This window comes from Daucus carota, chromosome 7 (genome assembly GCF_001625215.2).
Source record: "Daucus carota subsp. sativus chromosome 7, DH1 v3.0, whole genome shotgun sequence".
Taxonomy (NCBI): domain Eukaryota; kingdom Viridiplantae; phylum Streptophyta; class Magnoliopsida; order Apiales; family Apiaceae; genus Daucus; species Daucus carota.
Genome location: NC_030387.2, coordinates 37644924 through 37662828, shown reverse-complemented (window position 1 = coordinate 37662828; position 17905 = coordinate 37644924). Strand labels below are relative to the sequence as shown.

General features: G+C 36.7%; 1 protein-coding gene across 2 annotated transcripts; it reads right to left on the bottom strand.

The window, feature by feature from the left end:
* Positions 1–336: 336 nt before the first annotated feature.
* Positions 337–17691, bottom strand: LOC108195395 (uncharacterized). Of its 2 annotated transcripts, XM_064080862.1 has the most exons (11): positions 15909–17691; positions 15630–15740; positions 15330–15540; positions 15069–15250; positions 14714–14850; positions 14537–14632; positions 14337–14406; positions 14148–14222; positions 14032–14077; positions 13736–13834; positions 337–517 (listed from the first exon to the last, which is right to left on the bottom strand). In XM_064080862.1, exons 1-10 carry the CDS (start codon positions 17373–17375, stop codon positions 13782–13784), a joined length of 2448 nt encoding a protein of 815 aa, XP_063936932.1. In that variant the 5' UTR covers positions 17376–17691; the 3' UTR covers positions 337–517; positions 13736–13781. The 2 variants fall into 2 exon arrangements, with proteins under 2 accessions (XP_063936932.1, XP_017217842.1); XM_017362353.2 differs by lacking the exon at positions 337–517 and having other exon boundaries at positions 13664–13834.
* Positions 17692–17905: the final 214 nt, after the last annotated feature.

Sequence of the window (17905 nt, the reverse complement as noted above, 5' to 3'; positions counted from 1 at the left end):
TAATGTATAATGTCATGCTTGATGCTTCAATATAATATGCAATTGGTGTGAATATGATATGCAATTGGTGTGTTTGTGTACCTTCGTTTTTACTTACCATCTTGTGTTCTTATAATTAATATATTATGATGATAATAATTTTAATAACTTGGCGTTGATTTTATAATTGTATGTCAAAAGTCAGTTATTTAAAAATAGAAGTATTTGTAAGAATTTGACGGCTAAATTATTAAACGAAGATGGCATAATGTTACTATTACTATTATTATTTTTTGTCACAAGAAAGATGGCATAATGTTATTGATAACCAAGATATATGAGAATTCATCAGTAAATATGCAACCACACCCATTGTATATGCATTGTTTGAGCTCTTCCAAAATTTATGCGGGAACAAAACTTACACAAATTACATGCTGGAAGCAAACCTTTAATTGCAGCATGTAAATTATATTAACAAATAAGTATTAACATCGAAATACAATTTCCGGGAAAACAAGGTCATATGAACAAGCAGTGTGGCGCCCTCCAAACCCGGGTCAGAAGTTTGGGGTCCACACCATAATATAACCTGTAATTAATAATATAATATATACAGTGACCCTTAACTGTCCATGGATCGCAACAGGTTAAAGTATAAAACAAGCCACAACACAACTTTAATTATTACAAACCCAAATCCCAAATTATAAATTCAATTCTTACAAGCTTACACAATATTCGTATCTGGAAACTCAAACTAATACATATATAAACACCAAGTGCTGCCGATAGCTCTATCCATTTCTTAGCCTGGAATCCTGGCCTTACCACTAGCCTGAGGGTCATCGCTACCAACCTTCTCTGCTTTCACTGGAAAGAACATAGAGTTTCGCAAGAGTGAGCTGACAAGCTCAGCAAGTATAACAATATCCATTTAAACATTTATCAAAAGATGATGGAAGTCAGTATTTAAGAGAATCAATCTCAATATCAAAGTTTCTTTTTAGAACTTCAATTAGAATTGGATATTAAATTTTATTTTTAAAAACCAAAGGTTAGGCTGCTGATCAGTCAGACACTAACCCCGAGCAGGCCCCGCCATGCTCGTTTACTGGATCCAAGGCACACATTGGCCTAAAGTGACCACTCATCTGGTCTGACCATTCATTTGGTCCATTTAAGAAAACTATCCAATTCTATTATAAATCAGAATAAGTAGCAACATGATTCAATAAACAGAATTACTAATAACATGATGAAATTTAGAAGCAGAAACAGAATACAATTCAGGAGTATCTTCAAATTATTCCAAAATAAGAATCAGGAATAATTCCACGAGTCAATGGATCAGATATAGCATATCTGGATTTCAGGTATCACAATAGTCGTGGTTTGTATGAAATAAGGTTTCTAGTTTAATGAAAGGATTCACATGTCAAAGGGTGTTTTCAAATTCAAAGAAATTGGGATACTGAAAAGGAATAAAAATTGTAGGGTGTATGGTATTTCAGATAGAATTGACTTCCCGTCAATTGGTTGGGATATCACGGGTGTGCCAAAACATTGAAATGGGGTTTATATGGTATTTATTCAAAAATCCCAAGGTTTGAAGGTTTACAATTGAATAAGGTTTCAAAATAGTTATCAAAGAATCAAATTAATGGTTCAAGTCTCAATGAATGAATAGTTCAAGTGGTAGTTAAGGAATCTGGTTGATGGTTCAAGAATCAATGAGTCAAACAGTTCATAATATGGCTCGATAGGTGTCAGAAGTGAATTAGAACGCTCACAAAGCAATCACATCAGGGATCATATCTATATAATTGAAGGAAAGTATCAAGGAAACTTGCCTTATACTGACGATTTCAAATTTCAATCGCTCCTGCTCGTTATACTATTCTATATCCACTTGCTTTCCCCCTTTTATTACGCCTCGCTTCTCTGCTAATCATCACAACTAATTATCAATAGGTGATCTCATACTATTCTCATCATCTTACATTCGAAACGGGCTTCTATCTACCCTTCGTTTCACCCAAATCCGATTTACGGATCAAAAGATATGTCAAAAACAATTTTATATCAATCACGTAGACACATAACATGTCAATTAGATAGCACATAGCACATATCACATAAAATATTTAATACAATATATTTTTCAAAAGAAGTTTGAAGTCAAACGGATTTTTCTGGTATTTATTATGAATTTTTAAACATTTTTCGGAATTAAAACGGGTCAAAGAACCATTTATAAATAAATAATCCATTTCTGGATACTCGAAAACACATCCGAAATCATTTGAAATCAATTAACGAGCTTCAATCATATTTTAGAATAATATTTTAAAGCTCGAAACTATTTTTCGGAATTTTAAAATCATTTAAAATTATTTAAAATAATTAAATCTAATTAATAAATCAATTAAAATCAATTAATAATTAATTAAAACAATTAATCAATTAATAATTAAATTAATTGACTAATTATTATAATTAATTACTAATTAAAATTAATTAATAAATTAAATCAGATTTATTTTTGAATTAATAAATAATTAAAAACTATTTTTGAAATTAAAATAATTAATTAAAATATATTTTTGAGAAATAAAGGAAAAGGTTTTATTTGTAAAGTTTTAAAACTTTGTCGCAGGGTGTAAAGTGTCAAGTTTTAAAACCTTGGTGTCATGAACGAAACTTTGAAAACCTGGGGGACTAAAACCCACCATCTCCGAAACGTGGGGGGTCAAACGGTAATTTTTACCGCCGCTACCGCCCCACCGCCGGAGACGGCGTCGGGGTTCATCCCCCGTGCTCGGATCACCACCATACACTCCAGAACCAAAGCTCTAGCTTCCAGCAACTCATTCATATGATTTTAACAACCGGACATAGCCGGAATCAACTGTAAATGGACGGAGAAGAGTTCGCCGCCGACGAACTCCCTCTCCTCCGTTCTGCTCGTTCCCGAGCTCCCACACACACAAACAGACCTGAAATCCACTCCCCATCACACGCTCAACCTGTTTATACTCTCAGATTACACCCAAATTCAGTGAATAAGAAAGCCCCAAAAATCAATTAAAAACATTCATACTTATATAAACCCTAACTCGAACAATTAAACCCTAATTTATTCATGTTATCGAACTCCAAATCAAGCATATGACATATGAAAACGCTCACAATTTAATTTTCTACAACATACAATCATCAAAACACATCAACAACTTCAAAATCAAAAAGCCCTATTTTAAGCTTATTTAATACGAATTTAAATCCTCAAATTCGAACCTACCTGATGTTTCTGCACTAATTTTGATGCTAGATTATGCTTCTACTCTCCAAAACCTTCGATTTGAGTGCTTAAACGCCAAAATCCGAGTCCGATAACGCTTCCAAATCCTCGTTTGAATCTCAAGAACACGAAGAACACTCTCTCGATAAACCCGTGTTTAACTGAGATTATGATTTCCCCGCTGAATTAAAGTGCGTTTAGGGCTATTTATAGTTATGAAAAATTAATACCCCTTTGGATCATATATGACACGAAAATACAATGTTTAATAGCTTTATACTAATAAAACGGGTCCAATCGGTACCGGTTTTCGAGATAATCATCAAAACGGGGCTTTTTAATCCGTCATTAATATGCGGGTCCCACCGTCATTATGACAAGATAAGGATAAGTATAAAATATTGTATTTCACGTTTATCGAGACAACTAGATAATTATCTAATACCGAAAAATTCCGCCGGACCGGCTCCGGAATAAACCGTACTCCGGATCGAAAAAGTCAAAATATGAAAAGTGTCCGGAATGTTCAAATTAGGCTAAAGGTGAATTTTGTTGAAATTTTCGGGAAGTAAAATCTTGGTACCGTTACAGGTTGACGGTTTTCGAAGAATCAAAATAATTAATAATTAATTAAAATATACATAATTAAATTCGTAAATCAAATATAAAATCATACAACAATACATAAATCGATATGAACATATCTAAATAAACTATATTTTGTACTGAACATATAAAAATTGATATTCCTCAAATTTAATCAAAAATACTTAACTAAATTAATAGAACAGGAACCAATTAATTCACAGAAATTCATATAATATTCATTAATCATTCAAATAATTACACGAATAATCCCAGATGTTACATCCTTCCCCCCTTAAAAGGATTCTGTCCTCAGAATCACTCAGGTAAACAAATGAGGGTACTTTTCACGCATATCACTTTCTAATTCCCAGGTTGACTCTTCAACCTTCGGGTTTCTCCACAACACTCTTACTAAATTAACTACTTTGTTTCTTAACACCTTCTCTCTTCTATCTAGGATTTCCACTGGCCTTTCTACATATGATAAATCTGCCTCGAGTTCTATCGGCTCATACTCTATCACATGTTTCGAATCTGGATTATACTTCTTAAGCATCGATACATGAAAGACGTTATGAATGTGCTCCATGTGCGGGGGTAACGCCAATTCGTACGCTACTTTGCCTACACGTCTCAAGATTTCAAATGGCCCGATATATCGGGGACTTAACTTGCCTTTCTTTCCGAATCTGGATAGTCCTTTCCATGGTGACACCTTCAGTAACGCTGCTTCTCCGTCTTCAAATTCTACGTTCTTCCGGAATTGATCTGCATAACTTCGTTGACGACTCTGTGCTGCCATTAGTCGTTTCTGAATAATTTCAACTACTTCCTTTGTTTGTTGTACTAATTCCGGTCCAAGTATCTTGCGTTCTCCGACTTCATCCCAATATACTGGTGATCGACATTTGCGTCCGTAAAGAGCTTCATAAGGTGGCATCCCAATACTTGCGTGATAACTATTATTGTATGCAAATTCCACTAAAGGTAGATGCTCGTCCCAATTGCCTTTGAAATCGATTGCACAAACACGTAGCATGTCCTCGATCGTCTGAATAGTTCTCTCACTTTGGCCGTCTGTTTGTGGATGATATGCCGTACTCATATTCAATTTAGTGCCCAAGCATTCCTGAAAACTTTTCCAAAATCTCGAATTAAATCTTGGATCTCTATCTGATACAATGGATACCGGGACTCCATGACGAACTACAATCTCTTTCAAGTACATATGAACTAGTTTATCCAAAGAGAATCTCTCATTGATCGGAAGAAAATGCGCTGACTTGGTTAGTCTATCTACTATAACCCAAATGGCATCATGGTTTGCTTTAGTCTTTGGTAATCCTACAATAAAATCCATAGCAATATGTTCCCACTTCCATTCTGGAATCTCTAAAGGTTGCAATAATCCACTTGGTCTTTGGTGTTCTGCTTTCACTCTTTGACACGTATAACATTTACTTACCCATTCTGCAATTTCTCTTTTCATATCTGGCCACCAATAATTCTCCTTTAAATCTCTATACATCTTAGTGCTGCCTGGATGAATGGAATACCTAGAATTGTGTGCTTCCTGCAATATATCATTCTTTAACTCTGTCACCGGTGGAATCCATATCCTGGAAGAAAATCTAAGAATACCTTGATCATCTTTCTGTGTACACAACTCTTCTCCCACTAACTTGTTTACATCCTGATCCATTACCTCTTCCTGACACTTCTTAATCTTTTCTAACAGCTCTGGTTGGAAGGTTATACATCGCTATCTTTGATGGTTCATAAATTCTTACCTCAATTTCCAATTTTTGAAACTCCTTATATAATTCCTCTGGCACAGTCAACACGTTTAATCTTTCCTTTCTACTTAAAGCATCTGCTACAACATTGGCTTTTCCTGGGTGATACTTAATCGTACAATCATAATCCTTAATCAACTCTAGCCATCTCCTTTGTCTCATGTTCAATTCCTTCTGGGTAAAGATGTACTTTAAACTTTTATGATCTGTATAAATCTCACATTTTTCTCCGTACAAATAATGTCTCCATATTTTTAATGCAAATACAATAGCTGCTAACTCCAGGTCATGAGTGGGGTACTTCTGTTCATGAGGTTTAAGTTGTCTTGACGCATACGCAATAACTTTATCATGCTGCATCAATACACATCCTAATCCTTTATAAGAAGCATCACTATAAATCACAAAATTTCCTTGATCATCTGGAAGAGACAATACTGGTGCTGACACTAATCTCTTCTTCAACTCCTGAAAACTTTCCTCACACTTCTCATTCCATATGAACTTCTCATTCTTTCTAGTTAACTTAGTCAGTGGGGTTGCAATTCTTGAAAAATCCTGTACAAATCTTCTATAATAACCTGCTAATCCCAAGAAACTCCTGATCTCTGTAGGGGTCTTTGGTCTTTCCCAATTCATTATAGCTTCAATCTTTGCTGGATCTACCTTGATTCCTTCACGACTTACTATGTGTCCTAAAAATTGAACTTCTTGTAACCAAAATTCACATTTAGAAAACTTTGCATACAACTTCTCCTTTCTTAATATCTCTAAGGCTGTTCTTAAATGTTCTGCATGCTCCTCAGCTGTCTTAGAATATATCAGAATATCATCTATAAAAACAATCACAAACTTGTCTAAATACTTCTTAAAGACTCTATTCATTAAATCCATAAAAGCTGCTGGTGCATTTGTTAATCCAAAAGCCATCACTAAAAATTCATAATGACCGTACCTTGTTCTAAAAGCTGTCTTAGGTATATCCTCAGATTTGATTTTGAGCTGATGGTATCCCGACCTAAGGTCAATCTTAGAGAAATACTCTGCTTCTTTCAACTGGTCAAACAAGTCGTCAATACGAGGTAAAGGATATTTATTCTTGATAGTAAGCTTATTAAGCTCTCTGTAATCTATACATAACCTCATACTTCCATCTTTCTTCTTCACAAACAACACTGGTGCTCCCCATGGGGATACACTAGGTCTAATCACTCCTTTCTCCAATAACTCTTGTAATTGTTTTGCCAATTCTTTCATCTCTACTGGTGCCATCCTATACGGGGCTTTGGATATTGGCTCCATTCCAGGTGCTAAGTCAATTGCAAATTCTATCTCTCTATCTGGGGGAAGTCCTGGTAACTCATCCGGAAACACATCTGGAAATTCATTCACTACAGGAATATTTTCAAGTTTTACTGATTCTTGACTTTTATCAATTACATAAGCAATATAGGCTTCACATCCTTGTCGTAACATCCTCTTTGCTTGGATCATGGTTAAAAACTTCTTTACTTGCTTTTGTCCTCTAAACGTTATTACCTCGTCGTCTGATGTTATTAATCTTACTTTCTTATTTTTACAATCTATCTGTGCACTATGTTTAGACAACCAATCCATCCCTAGGATTACATCAAACTCCCCCAACTTGAAAGGTATCAAGTCGGCACAAAACTTATTCCCTAAAATCTCAATTTCACAATCAGGGCAAACTCGATCAACAGAGATACGATCCTGATTAGCTAGTTCTACATTCATAACCTCATTCAACAATTCAACCGGACAATTCAACTTATCAACAAAAGCTTGAGAAATAAATGATCTAGTGGCTCCCGAATCAATTAACACCTTGGCATTTATAGAATTTACATTAAGCGTACCTGTCACCACATCGGCATCCTGAATAGCATCTTTCACTGACATATCAAAGACTCTTGCCCTAGGAGATTCATTCACTTCTGGAACAGTTCCCATGATTCTAAGTGCATTGCTAGCAGGGGCTGGTGTCTTGCAGTCCTTAGCCATATGTCCTGGCTTTCCACATTTAAAACAGGTATATCCTATGGCTGGAGTCTTACTTGTTGAGCCTCTATTGGTCTGATCCTTTATTACTGGCTGGTTCTGACATTCCCTAAAGTAGTGTCCTTTCTGGTTGCATTTAAAACATACCACATTCAGTTTGTTACATACTCCTCCATGTCTCTTGCCACACGTTTGACATTCTGGTATTGAAGACCTTTGCTGATTGGCCTGACTTCCCGTAAGAAAACGTCCTCCTTGTCCACCACTGCCTATTCTCTTAAAATTAGGATTTCCTCCTGCTTGAAACTTCCCTTTCTTCTGGAACCTCCCTTGATGAGAGGATCCTCCTCTATTGTCTGGCTTTCTCTTCTTATCCTCCTTAGACTTCTGAAACAACTCATTCTCAGCCTCCGCAATCATTGCCTTCTCAACCACTGCCGCATACGTCTCTAATTGCAAAATAGCTAACTTGCTCCTAATCCAAGGCTTCAGACCTTGTTGGAACCTTTTTGCTTTCTGCCTATCTGTCTCTACATAAGTTGGCACAAACCTAGCCAATTCCGCAAACTTATTCTCATATTCCACCACAGACATATTTCCTTGTTTCAACTCTAAAAAATTCAACTCCATTTGATCTTGAAGAAACCTAGGAAAATACTTTTCTAAAAACAATTCCTTAAACCTCTCCCAAGTAATCTCAACTGTACCTTCCATATTCTTCACAGATTCCCACCAATACGTTGCTTCATTCTTTAAGTAATGACTAGCAAACTTTGTTTTCTGATCCTCACTTGCTGGAACTAATGCAAAACACTTTTCCATTTCTTTTAGCCATGTCTGGGCTGCAATAGGATCTGCTGAGCCCTTAAACTCTGGAGGATTGACTGCCTGAAAAGTTTTAAAAGTTACCCTAGGATTCTCTTGATGTTGCTGTTGTCGGGTAAGATGAGCAGTTTGTTGAGCCAAAATTTGAATGAGTTGGGCCACAGCAGGATCTACTGAGCCTATATTGACATTCTGGTTATCATTGTTATCATTGATGCTGTTGGTGCCTTCAGGATCACTGTTGGCACGAGTATGTCTTGTTGGAGGCATTCTGTAAAGAAGAAACAATTTACTTAGTCGTTTTAAATCAAATTCTCTTTTTATAAAAGGTTTTTAAGAAAACAGATTTATACATTTTTGAAAACATTTTTGAGATTGTTTAACTAAATAAATTGCATGCTTCTTTACAGAATGTAAAGCAATAAAAGAAAGGTTGCAATATTATCACAAGAGTTTATGATCGGTACCAAAAGTAAAGTAAAGTAAAGCAAGTGCGATAAAATAAAGGACAAGACTGTAAAGTAAAAGATGCTGATATATATATAAGTCAGTGCTGGAGATACAAGCGTCAAGCGCTTTATCAAAAGTAAAGTACAACAACAGCAACAGCAAGGCTATCCTCTAGTCCGCTCGGCTAGTCTATATATACATGTCAAAATCTGCCGACAACCACAACAACATACATATCATCTAGTCAGCTCCGCTAGTTTATATACATGACAAAATCTGCTGACCGGATCCATACTACTCACTACATACTGCATCATACACACTACAATACTGACCATCTCCAACACATGATATACTCCAGACCTATGGAAAGTCTGGTCCTCCGATAATCTCCAGCTGCTCCAAGACCCAATGAGCCCAAACTACAATATCCCTAGGGGTACCAAACTCTGAAGTAGCTCCGTGTAGTCTCGCTGCTGCAATCCTCCGGAAAACAAATATATCCTTTCTCAACTGTCGCTCTCCCCTATTAGGATCTAAATCCCTCATCGCCTGTGTCAGCTCTCCAATCTGGCTCAACAACTCATCTCTCTCCATCAAGAGTGCCTGATAGTAGTGATAGGGTACCGAAAGAGGGGAACACGGATAAGAGGGTCCAACACCTGAAAATCCAGAAGACTCATGCTCTGGTGGGGGTCCATGAATAGGAGGTCGTACCATGGGAGCAGGTGGGGGTACCATCCTAAGGGGTATAGATGCAATAGGGGTCTGTCCACTACGAGGGTATCCAGGTGGACGTGAAGGTCCAGCTACAGGTGGGGGTGTAAGTGCCCTGGGTGAAGATACGGGTACAACTCCTGGACGGGGTGGAAGTCCCTCAACTGTCGACTCTGAATGATCAGAATGAACCGGGGTACTGGGGCCTGACATGTCTGATAGTCTGAGAATCAACATAAACAAATACGTATGAGAATCTGCATCCACTACCAACATCAATCCTAGATCTATTACGAATATTCCTCAACCTCTCAACGTTCTATCTACCTATCACTCATTTCTAATCCTAAACTTCTACCCAACCTAACAATCTAGGCTTGTTTCATTGACTTAAAACCTGTCGCTCTGATACCAACCTGTGGCGCCCTCCAAACCCGGGTCAGAAGTTTGGGGTCCACACCATAATATAACCTGTAATTAATAATATAATATATACAGTGACCCTTAACTGTCCATGGATCGCAACAGGTTAAAGTATAAAACAAGCCACAACACAACTTTAATTATTACAAACCCAAATCCCAAATTATAAATTCAATTCTTACAAGCTTACACAATATTCGTATCTGGAAACTCAAACTAATACATATATAAACACCAAGTGCTGCCGATAGCTCTATCCATTTCTTAGCCTGGAATCCTGGCCTTACCACTAGCCTGAGGGTCATCGCTACCAACCTTCTCTGCTTTCACTGGAAAGAACATAGAGTTTCGCAAGAGTGAGCTGACAAGCTCAGCAAGTATAACAATATCCATTTAAACATTTATCAAAAGATGATGGAAGTCAGTATTTAAGAGAATCAATCTCAATATCAAAGTTTCTTTTTAGAACTTCAATTAGAATTGGATATTAAATTTTATTTTTAAAAACCAAAGGTTAGGCTGCTGATCAGTCAGACACTAACCCCGAGCAGGCCCCGCCATGCTCGTTTACTGGATCCAAGGCACACATTGGCCTAAAGTGACCACTCATCTGGTCTGACCATTCATTTGGTCCATTTAAGAAAACTATCCAATTCTATTATAAATCAGAATAAGTAGCAACATGATTCAATAAACAGAATTACTAATAACATGATGAAATTTAGAAGCAGAAACAGAATACAATTCAGGAGTATCTTCAAATTATTCCAAAATAAGAATCAGGAATAATTCCACGAGTCAATGGATCAGATATAGCATATCTGGATTTCAGGTATCACAATAGTCGTGGTTTGTATGAAATAAGGTTTCTAGTTTAATGAAAGGATTCACATGTCAAAGGGTGTTTTCAAATTCAAAGAAATTGGGATACTGAAAAGGAATAAAAATTGTAGGGTGTATGGTATTTCAGATAGAATTGACTTCCCGTCAATTGGTTGGGATATCACGGGTGTGCCAAAACATTGAAATGGGGTTTATATGGTATTTATTCAAAAATCCCAAGGTTTGAAGGTTTACAATTGAATAAGGTTTCAAAATAGTTATCAAAGAATCAAATTAATGGTTCAAGTCTCAATGAATGAATAGTTCAAGTGGTAGTTAAGGAATCTGGTTGATGGTTCAAGAATCAATGAGTCAAACAATTCATAATATGGCTCGATAGGTGTCAGAAGTGAATTAGAACGCTCACAAAGCAATCACATCAGGGATCATATCTATATAATTGAAGGAAAGTATCAAGGAAACTTGCCTTATACTGACGATTTCAAATTTCAATCGCTCCTGCTCGTTATACTATTCTATATCCACTTGCTTTCCCCCTTTTATTACGCCTCGCTTCTCTGCTAATCATCACAACTAATTATCAATAGGTGATCTCATACTATTCTCATCATCTTACATTCGAAACGGGCTTCTATCTACCCTTCGTTTCACCCAAATCCGATTTACGGATCAAAAGATATGTCAAAAACAATTTTATATCAATCACGTAGACACATAACATGTCAATTAGATAGCACATAGCACATATCACATAAAATATTTAATACAATATATTTTTCAAAAGAAGTTTGAAGTCAAACGGATTTTTCTGGTATTTATTATGAATTTTTAAACATTTTTCGGAATTAAAACGGGTCAAAGAACCATTTATAAATAAATAATCCATTTCTGGATACTCGAAAACACATCCGAAATCATTTGAAATCAATTAACGAGCTTCAATCATATTTTAGAATAATATTTTAAAGCTCGAAACTATTTTTCGGAATTTTAAAATCATTTAAAATTATTTAAAATAATTAAATCTAATTAATAAATCAATTAAAATCAATTAATAATTAATTAAAACAATTAATCAATTAATAATTAAATTAATTGACTAATTATTATAATTAATTACTAATTAAAATTAATTAATAAATTAAATCAGATTTATTTTTGAATTAATAAATAATTAAAAACTATTTTTGAAATTAAAATAATTAATTAAAATATATTTTTGAGAAATAAAGGAAAAGGTTTTATTTGTAAAGTTTTAAAACTTTGTCGCAGGGTGTAAAGTGTCAAGTTTTAAAACCTTGGTGTCATGAACGAAACTTTGAAAACCTGGGGGACTAAAACCCACCATCTCCGAAACGTGGGGGGTCAAACGGTAATTTTTACCGCCGCTACCGCCCCACCGCCGGAGACGGCGTCGGGGTTCATCCCCCGTGCTCGGATCACCACCATACACTCCAGAACCAAAGCTCTAGCTTCCAGCAACTCATTCATATGATTTTAACAACCGGACATAGCCGGAATCAACTGTAAATGGACGGAGAAGAGTTCGCCGCCGACGAACTCCCTCTCCTCCATTCTGCTCGTTCCCGAGCTCCCACACACACAAACAGACCTGAAATCCACTCCCCATCACACGCTCAACCTGTTTATACTCTCAGATTACACCCAAATTCAGTGAATAAGAAAGCCCCAAAAATCAATTAAAAACATTCATACTTATATAAACCCTAACTCGAACAATTAAACCCTAATTTATTCATGTTATCGAACTCCAAATCAAGCATATGACATATGAAAACGCTCACAATTTAATTTTCTACAACATACAATCATCAAAACACATCAACAACTTCAAAATCAAAAAGCCCTATTTTAAGCTTATTTAATACGAATTTAAATCCTCAAATTCGAACCTACCTGATGTTTCTGCACTAATTTTGATGCTAGATTATGCTTCTACTCTCCAAAACCTTCGATTTGAGTGCTTAAACGCCAAAATCCGAGTCCGATAACGCTTCCAAATCCTCGTTTGAATCTCAAGAACACGAAGAACACTCTCTCGATAAACCCGTGTTTAACTGAGATTATGATTTCCCCGCTGAATTAAAGTGCGTTTAGGGCTATTTATAGTTATGAAAAATTAATACCCCTTTGGATCATATATGACACGAAAATACAATGTTTAATAGCTTTATACTAATAAAACGGGTCCAATCGGTACCGGTTTTCGAGATAATCATCAAAACGGGGCTTTTTAATCCGTCATTAATATGCGGGTCCCACCGTCATTATGACAAGATAAGGATAAGTATAAAATATTGTATTTCACGTTTATCGAGACAACTAGATAATTATCTAATACCGAAAAATTCCGCCGGACCGGCTCCGGAATAAACCGTACTCCGGATCGAAAAAGTCAAAATATGAAAAGTGTCCGGAATGTTCAAATTAGGCTAAAGGTGAATTTTGTTGAAATTTTCGGGAAGTAAAATCTCGGTACCGTTACAGGTTGACGGTTTTCGAAGAATCAAAATAATTAATAATTAATTAAAATATACATAATTAAATTCGTAAATCAAATATAAAATCATACAACAATACATAAATCGATATGAACATATCTAAATAAACTATATTTTGTACTGAACATATAAAAATTGATATTCCTCAAATTTAATCAAAAATACTTAACTAAATTAATAGAACAGGAACCAATTAATTCACAGAAATTCATATAATATTCATTAATCATTCAAATAATTACACGAATAATCCCAGATGTTACAAGCAGCACCGCCTAAACAGATATACTTCAGTCCGAATCTGACTCGTGAGTGCTAATTGTTAGAAGAACTCTTCCTGTGTATGCTCATGAACTTGGCCACAAATTCTGCATCAGTGAGTGAATTAGCTATCAGTGTAATAATGAACATATAGGTTCCTGGAAACCTTTTAAACCATCCCCGATTACCGGAGGACTACAATAAATTATAGCATTGTTATATTTTAGCGACCCGCTAGTAAACTGGTTCCTAGTTCAGCCAATGAATACCGAAGTGCTAAAACTAAAAAATGACAGGATCATACCTTCTAATTTTAGCACTGCAGTGGTTCCTATTGGTAGTCTCTTGTCCTGTAGATGAAACTGATTAGTCTCTCGTTGTCATCAAGACATCAGGACAAAGACAGGGATGATAACTTACATAATAACCATGCCAATAATATAGTTCTCGTTTCAATTTAGCTCCAACTACCTTGAGGAACTCTTCAATAAGTTTCTGCGTGGGAGGAAAATAATTAAACATAACAATGGTTAACATAATATAATACCCTCCCGGACCCTGCTCGAAACAGGATATACTCGATATATTTAATTCGTTATGTACATGTACCTGTAAAATTAATTTTGGGTGAACAAAATCCACCAATAATCTCTGAAGCTTTCCGCGTACATTTAACAATCTGACCGTATTGAAAATATAATTATTAATAATCTCAATTATAATAAAATCTCAATTAATTAATAATACACGATAAACTGATATTTGAAATACAGATTCCCGGTCCCAACATAATAGCGACAATACGTTACCTATTAGGAGTTGGATCAGCCAAAATTTCTGCGGCAAGGTCCACTACGACCTCCTCCCATCCCATAGGAATTGGCTGATCTTCAGCGAAAGGATAGCTGCAGAAATTTAAGGCAAGTCAAGTGAGAACTACTTTTGTAAATCAAATAAACAAAGAGCCTCTTGTCCCAAGGTCTTACTTATGTGCCTTGCATGCTTCAAGGGCCATTATTGCTCTCCTCAAGTTCTGTTTAGCTTTTGTAGAAATCTTAGCCGCAAAGCTCATTGATATTTCAAAGCCTTCCTTCAATGCTATCTGAAGAAGAACTTCCATGATCTGCCAACAGCCAAAATATTAGGCGATGTATCAGATACGTATATCCATACCAGACCCGACAACCCATCACTGGTCAGTCCAAAAGAACTAGCTATTTAGTATTGCTTATTTATTTGCATGTCCTTGTAAAGACCTCGAATATTTTTATCTAATCGACGTGAGACGTTATATATAGAACAAAGAGATATGATAAAGTCGACAGTTGGATGCTAACTTACTTCATGAGTTACTGGAGCATCAACCTTGATGATTTTGCAGCGGGTTTTCACAGAGTCAAGTATGTCAAAATCATCTTCACAACAGAGAACCAGTTTACAAACATCAGTATAACAATCCATGATCCATTTTATCAGGTGCTGAATGTTCTCCGCAGCTTTGTCAACATCATAAAGAACCATGACTGTCACCATCAACAAAAATCTATGTAAGTTTCAGCATTTGTCGCTTCGTGTAAGAAAAAAGAATATGCTGAAATGAACCTGTATAATCTGCCTTAAAATTAACAGTGCTGATCTCAGGGGTGACTGAGTGGTTGCTACTTATTTGTTTGATCAAGGCCATTAATGCATATTTAGCATTAGGTTCCTTGTGCACATTGAGCTCCACATGATGAGCACTGGAGGTTACAGGAACAGAAACTTGCATTGACCTTGCTTCCTGAACCTGGAAATATCTTCTCTCGTGTGTTATCTGCGAAAATAGAGATGTAAAGATTAAAATAGTATCAAGATTGTGAATAGAAGAAGATGGTTGCTGTTGGTATCAGAGAATTTGTATACATTACTGGCAGGATCTCCATAGATCTCGCGCAGATAGGCCATTGTCAGTGCTTTCTTTCCGGAGCCTGGTGGACCCTTGAGAAGAATATGTGGACAGATATCCTGATCTACCTACAAGTAAGTAATATGAAACAGATGTAAAACTTTACCATTTGCAAATATGAAATAACCCTACTTGATAAAATTCTTGAGAATGAATCAAGATGCATAAGTTTTAAACAGCACAAGTCTTTTAAGCTCTGCCTTTCAACCTGGCAGAGTAAGGAAAGTGATACTTACAAGTTTCTTGAGAAGCTGAGCTTCATGCTTGCGACAGGTGAATCCGTTTAAAGATGCAGGCTGGTGCTTATCAGCCCAGAACTGTCTTAGGCTTTCGACAACAAAAGCCTTTTCAATAAACGAGGCTTCATCAAAGGCTCTCTTTCCTTGTGGTGGTTTCTTTGACCGACAAGATCCTGAAATACAAGGAAACCATGTGTCTGTCTGTTTCTTTTTCCTGTTAACTGCAAATTTCATTGCAGTACCATTCGTCCTTTCACTAGTATCGCTCATATTACTACTCTGTCTGCTTACACCAGAACTCGTAACTGAGGAGGAACTAGTCCGTGTTAAACCATTGCTAGATGAGTTCCTCTGAAAGTTCAGATTAGAGCTTCCATTTGTGTTGTTACGTTGACGAGGACTATGCATCTTTTCTGCAGGCCTCTGATGTTTCGGGCTGAGGCCGTCTTCAAAGCCACCATTCTTCGGGAAGATCACCTTTTGCATTGTCACAGCTCCATATTCACGAGAGAAGAATATATCACCTGGCGAAATGGAGTCTGTGCTATCCAAAATTGGAGCATTACCAACCAGGCCTTTCGAGATCTGTACATTTGCCAGAATTTCATTAATTTCACCGACAGAGGGAGTATTTTTATTGCTCGCCTCCTTTTCTTTTAGCGATGGATTTCTTGCTAACGGGGAGGGTGTCCTGCCATGTTTCTTCTGCTCTGCATGATTGTATTTGATATGCTGATCTTTCTCTCGCGGTCTCGGAGCAGAGGCTGATCTATGGCTGTAGTTACCCTTATCAGTTCCCCTGCCATTGTGGTCATTAGCCTCTCTGTGGGCTTGCGTTCTATTTAAACTTCCCATTGAATCAGTCCTAAAGCCCTGATTCTCTCTCAGAAGCTTAAAAGGAGAAAGATGCCTCCTGTGCTCAGTTTTTGCAAAGGGACTATTGTTACGAATCTCAGTTTTTGCAAAGGGGCTAACATTCTTACGAATGTCAGTTTTTGCAAAGGGGCTTGCAGTTCTACGAACTTCAGTTCTTGCAAAGGGACTCACATTGTTACGAACTTCAGTTCTTGCAAAGGGACTCACATTCTTACGAAGTTCAGAACCAGGTCTGGACAACATAGGACTAATAGTCCTACGAGCAGGAGGAAGAGGAAGCGCATTACCCTCATCTCTCTGCTTGTAAGGAGATTTGCTGTGCCTTCTTAGCCCCTGGCTTGCTTTCGAAGACTTAGCAGGAGAAGAAACCTCCTGTTCAAACTTCGCAGTAAGCCTCCCGAGTCTCAGAGAACTAAAATTCCTTGCTTGATCAGCACCATTCGAAACCTGAAAATCTTCATCCCCATTCACCTTGTCATGATCATCCCCAGGGGTCTCCTCCTGCCATTCAGTCTCCGTGTCAGAGGGCTCATAACCACTCCGCGCTGCCTTTGAGTTTGTTCTGCTTAATCTTTTCGGATTCTCCATTCGTTCTTAGTCTTCCAACTGAATAAATCTCAGTTCAGATAAAAAAGAACAATCAAGCACAGTATATTGGAACAGGCTAATACTGGCTGCAGAATAAAACAAACCGTTCGCAAACAATATTATCTGACGCCAAGATTAGAAATACAGAGACACAACTTAAATGTGACGAGGCGATGAACGCGAAGCAGAGGCATCGGAGAAGACTATGAGTTCATTGCTAGCAAATTGAAGAATCTTCACCAGCCAACTTACAGTAATAATAAAAACAATGCTGTCTTACACAGCAAATTTCAAGTTATTTCCAAGGCATTATTCATTGGAAACTCCTTTGTTTGTCCCTTCTTGATAAGTTTATAAGAGTTATTTACATGCCTATTATTTTGTCGTGGCGGTGATCAGACAAAAGTATTTCAAAGATTGGACGTGTGTGATCATTTTTTAAAAATATTTCCTCTGGTCCGCGCCAAAGAAAGCCGAGAAAAAATAATTATTTACAAGAAGTGATGGCAGATTCGCAGCTCCTGTAGTAT

Excerpts from the sequence above, each read along its gene's own strand:
- LOC108195395 (XM_064080862.1), bottom strand. The coding sequence starts at position 17,375 with ATGGAGAATCCGAAAAGATTAAGCAGAACAAACTCAAAGGCAGCGCGG. Across the intron at positions 14,223-14,336 it reads ACCCAAAATTAATTTTACAG|AAACTTATTGAAGAGTTCCT; the intron begins GTACATGTACAT and ends CCTCCCACGCAG. Across the intron at positions 14,078-14,147 it reads ATTATTGGCATGGTTATTAT|GACAAGAGACTACCAATAGG; the intron begins GTAAGTTATCAT and ends TTTCATCTACAG.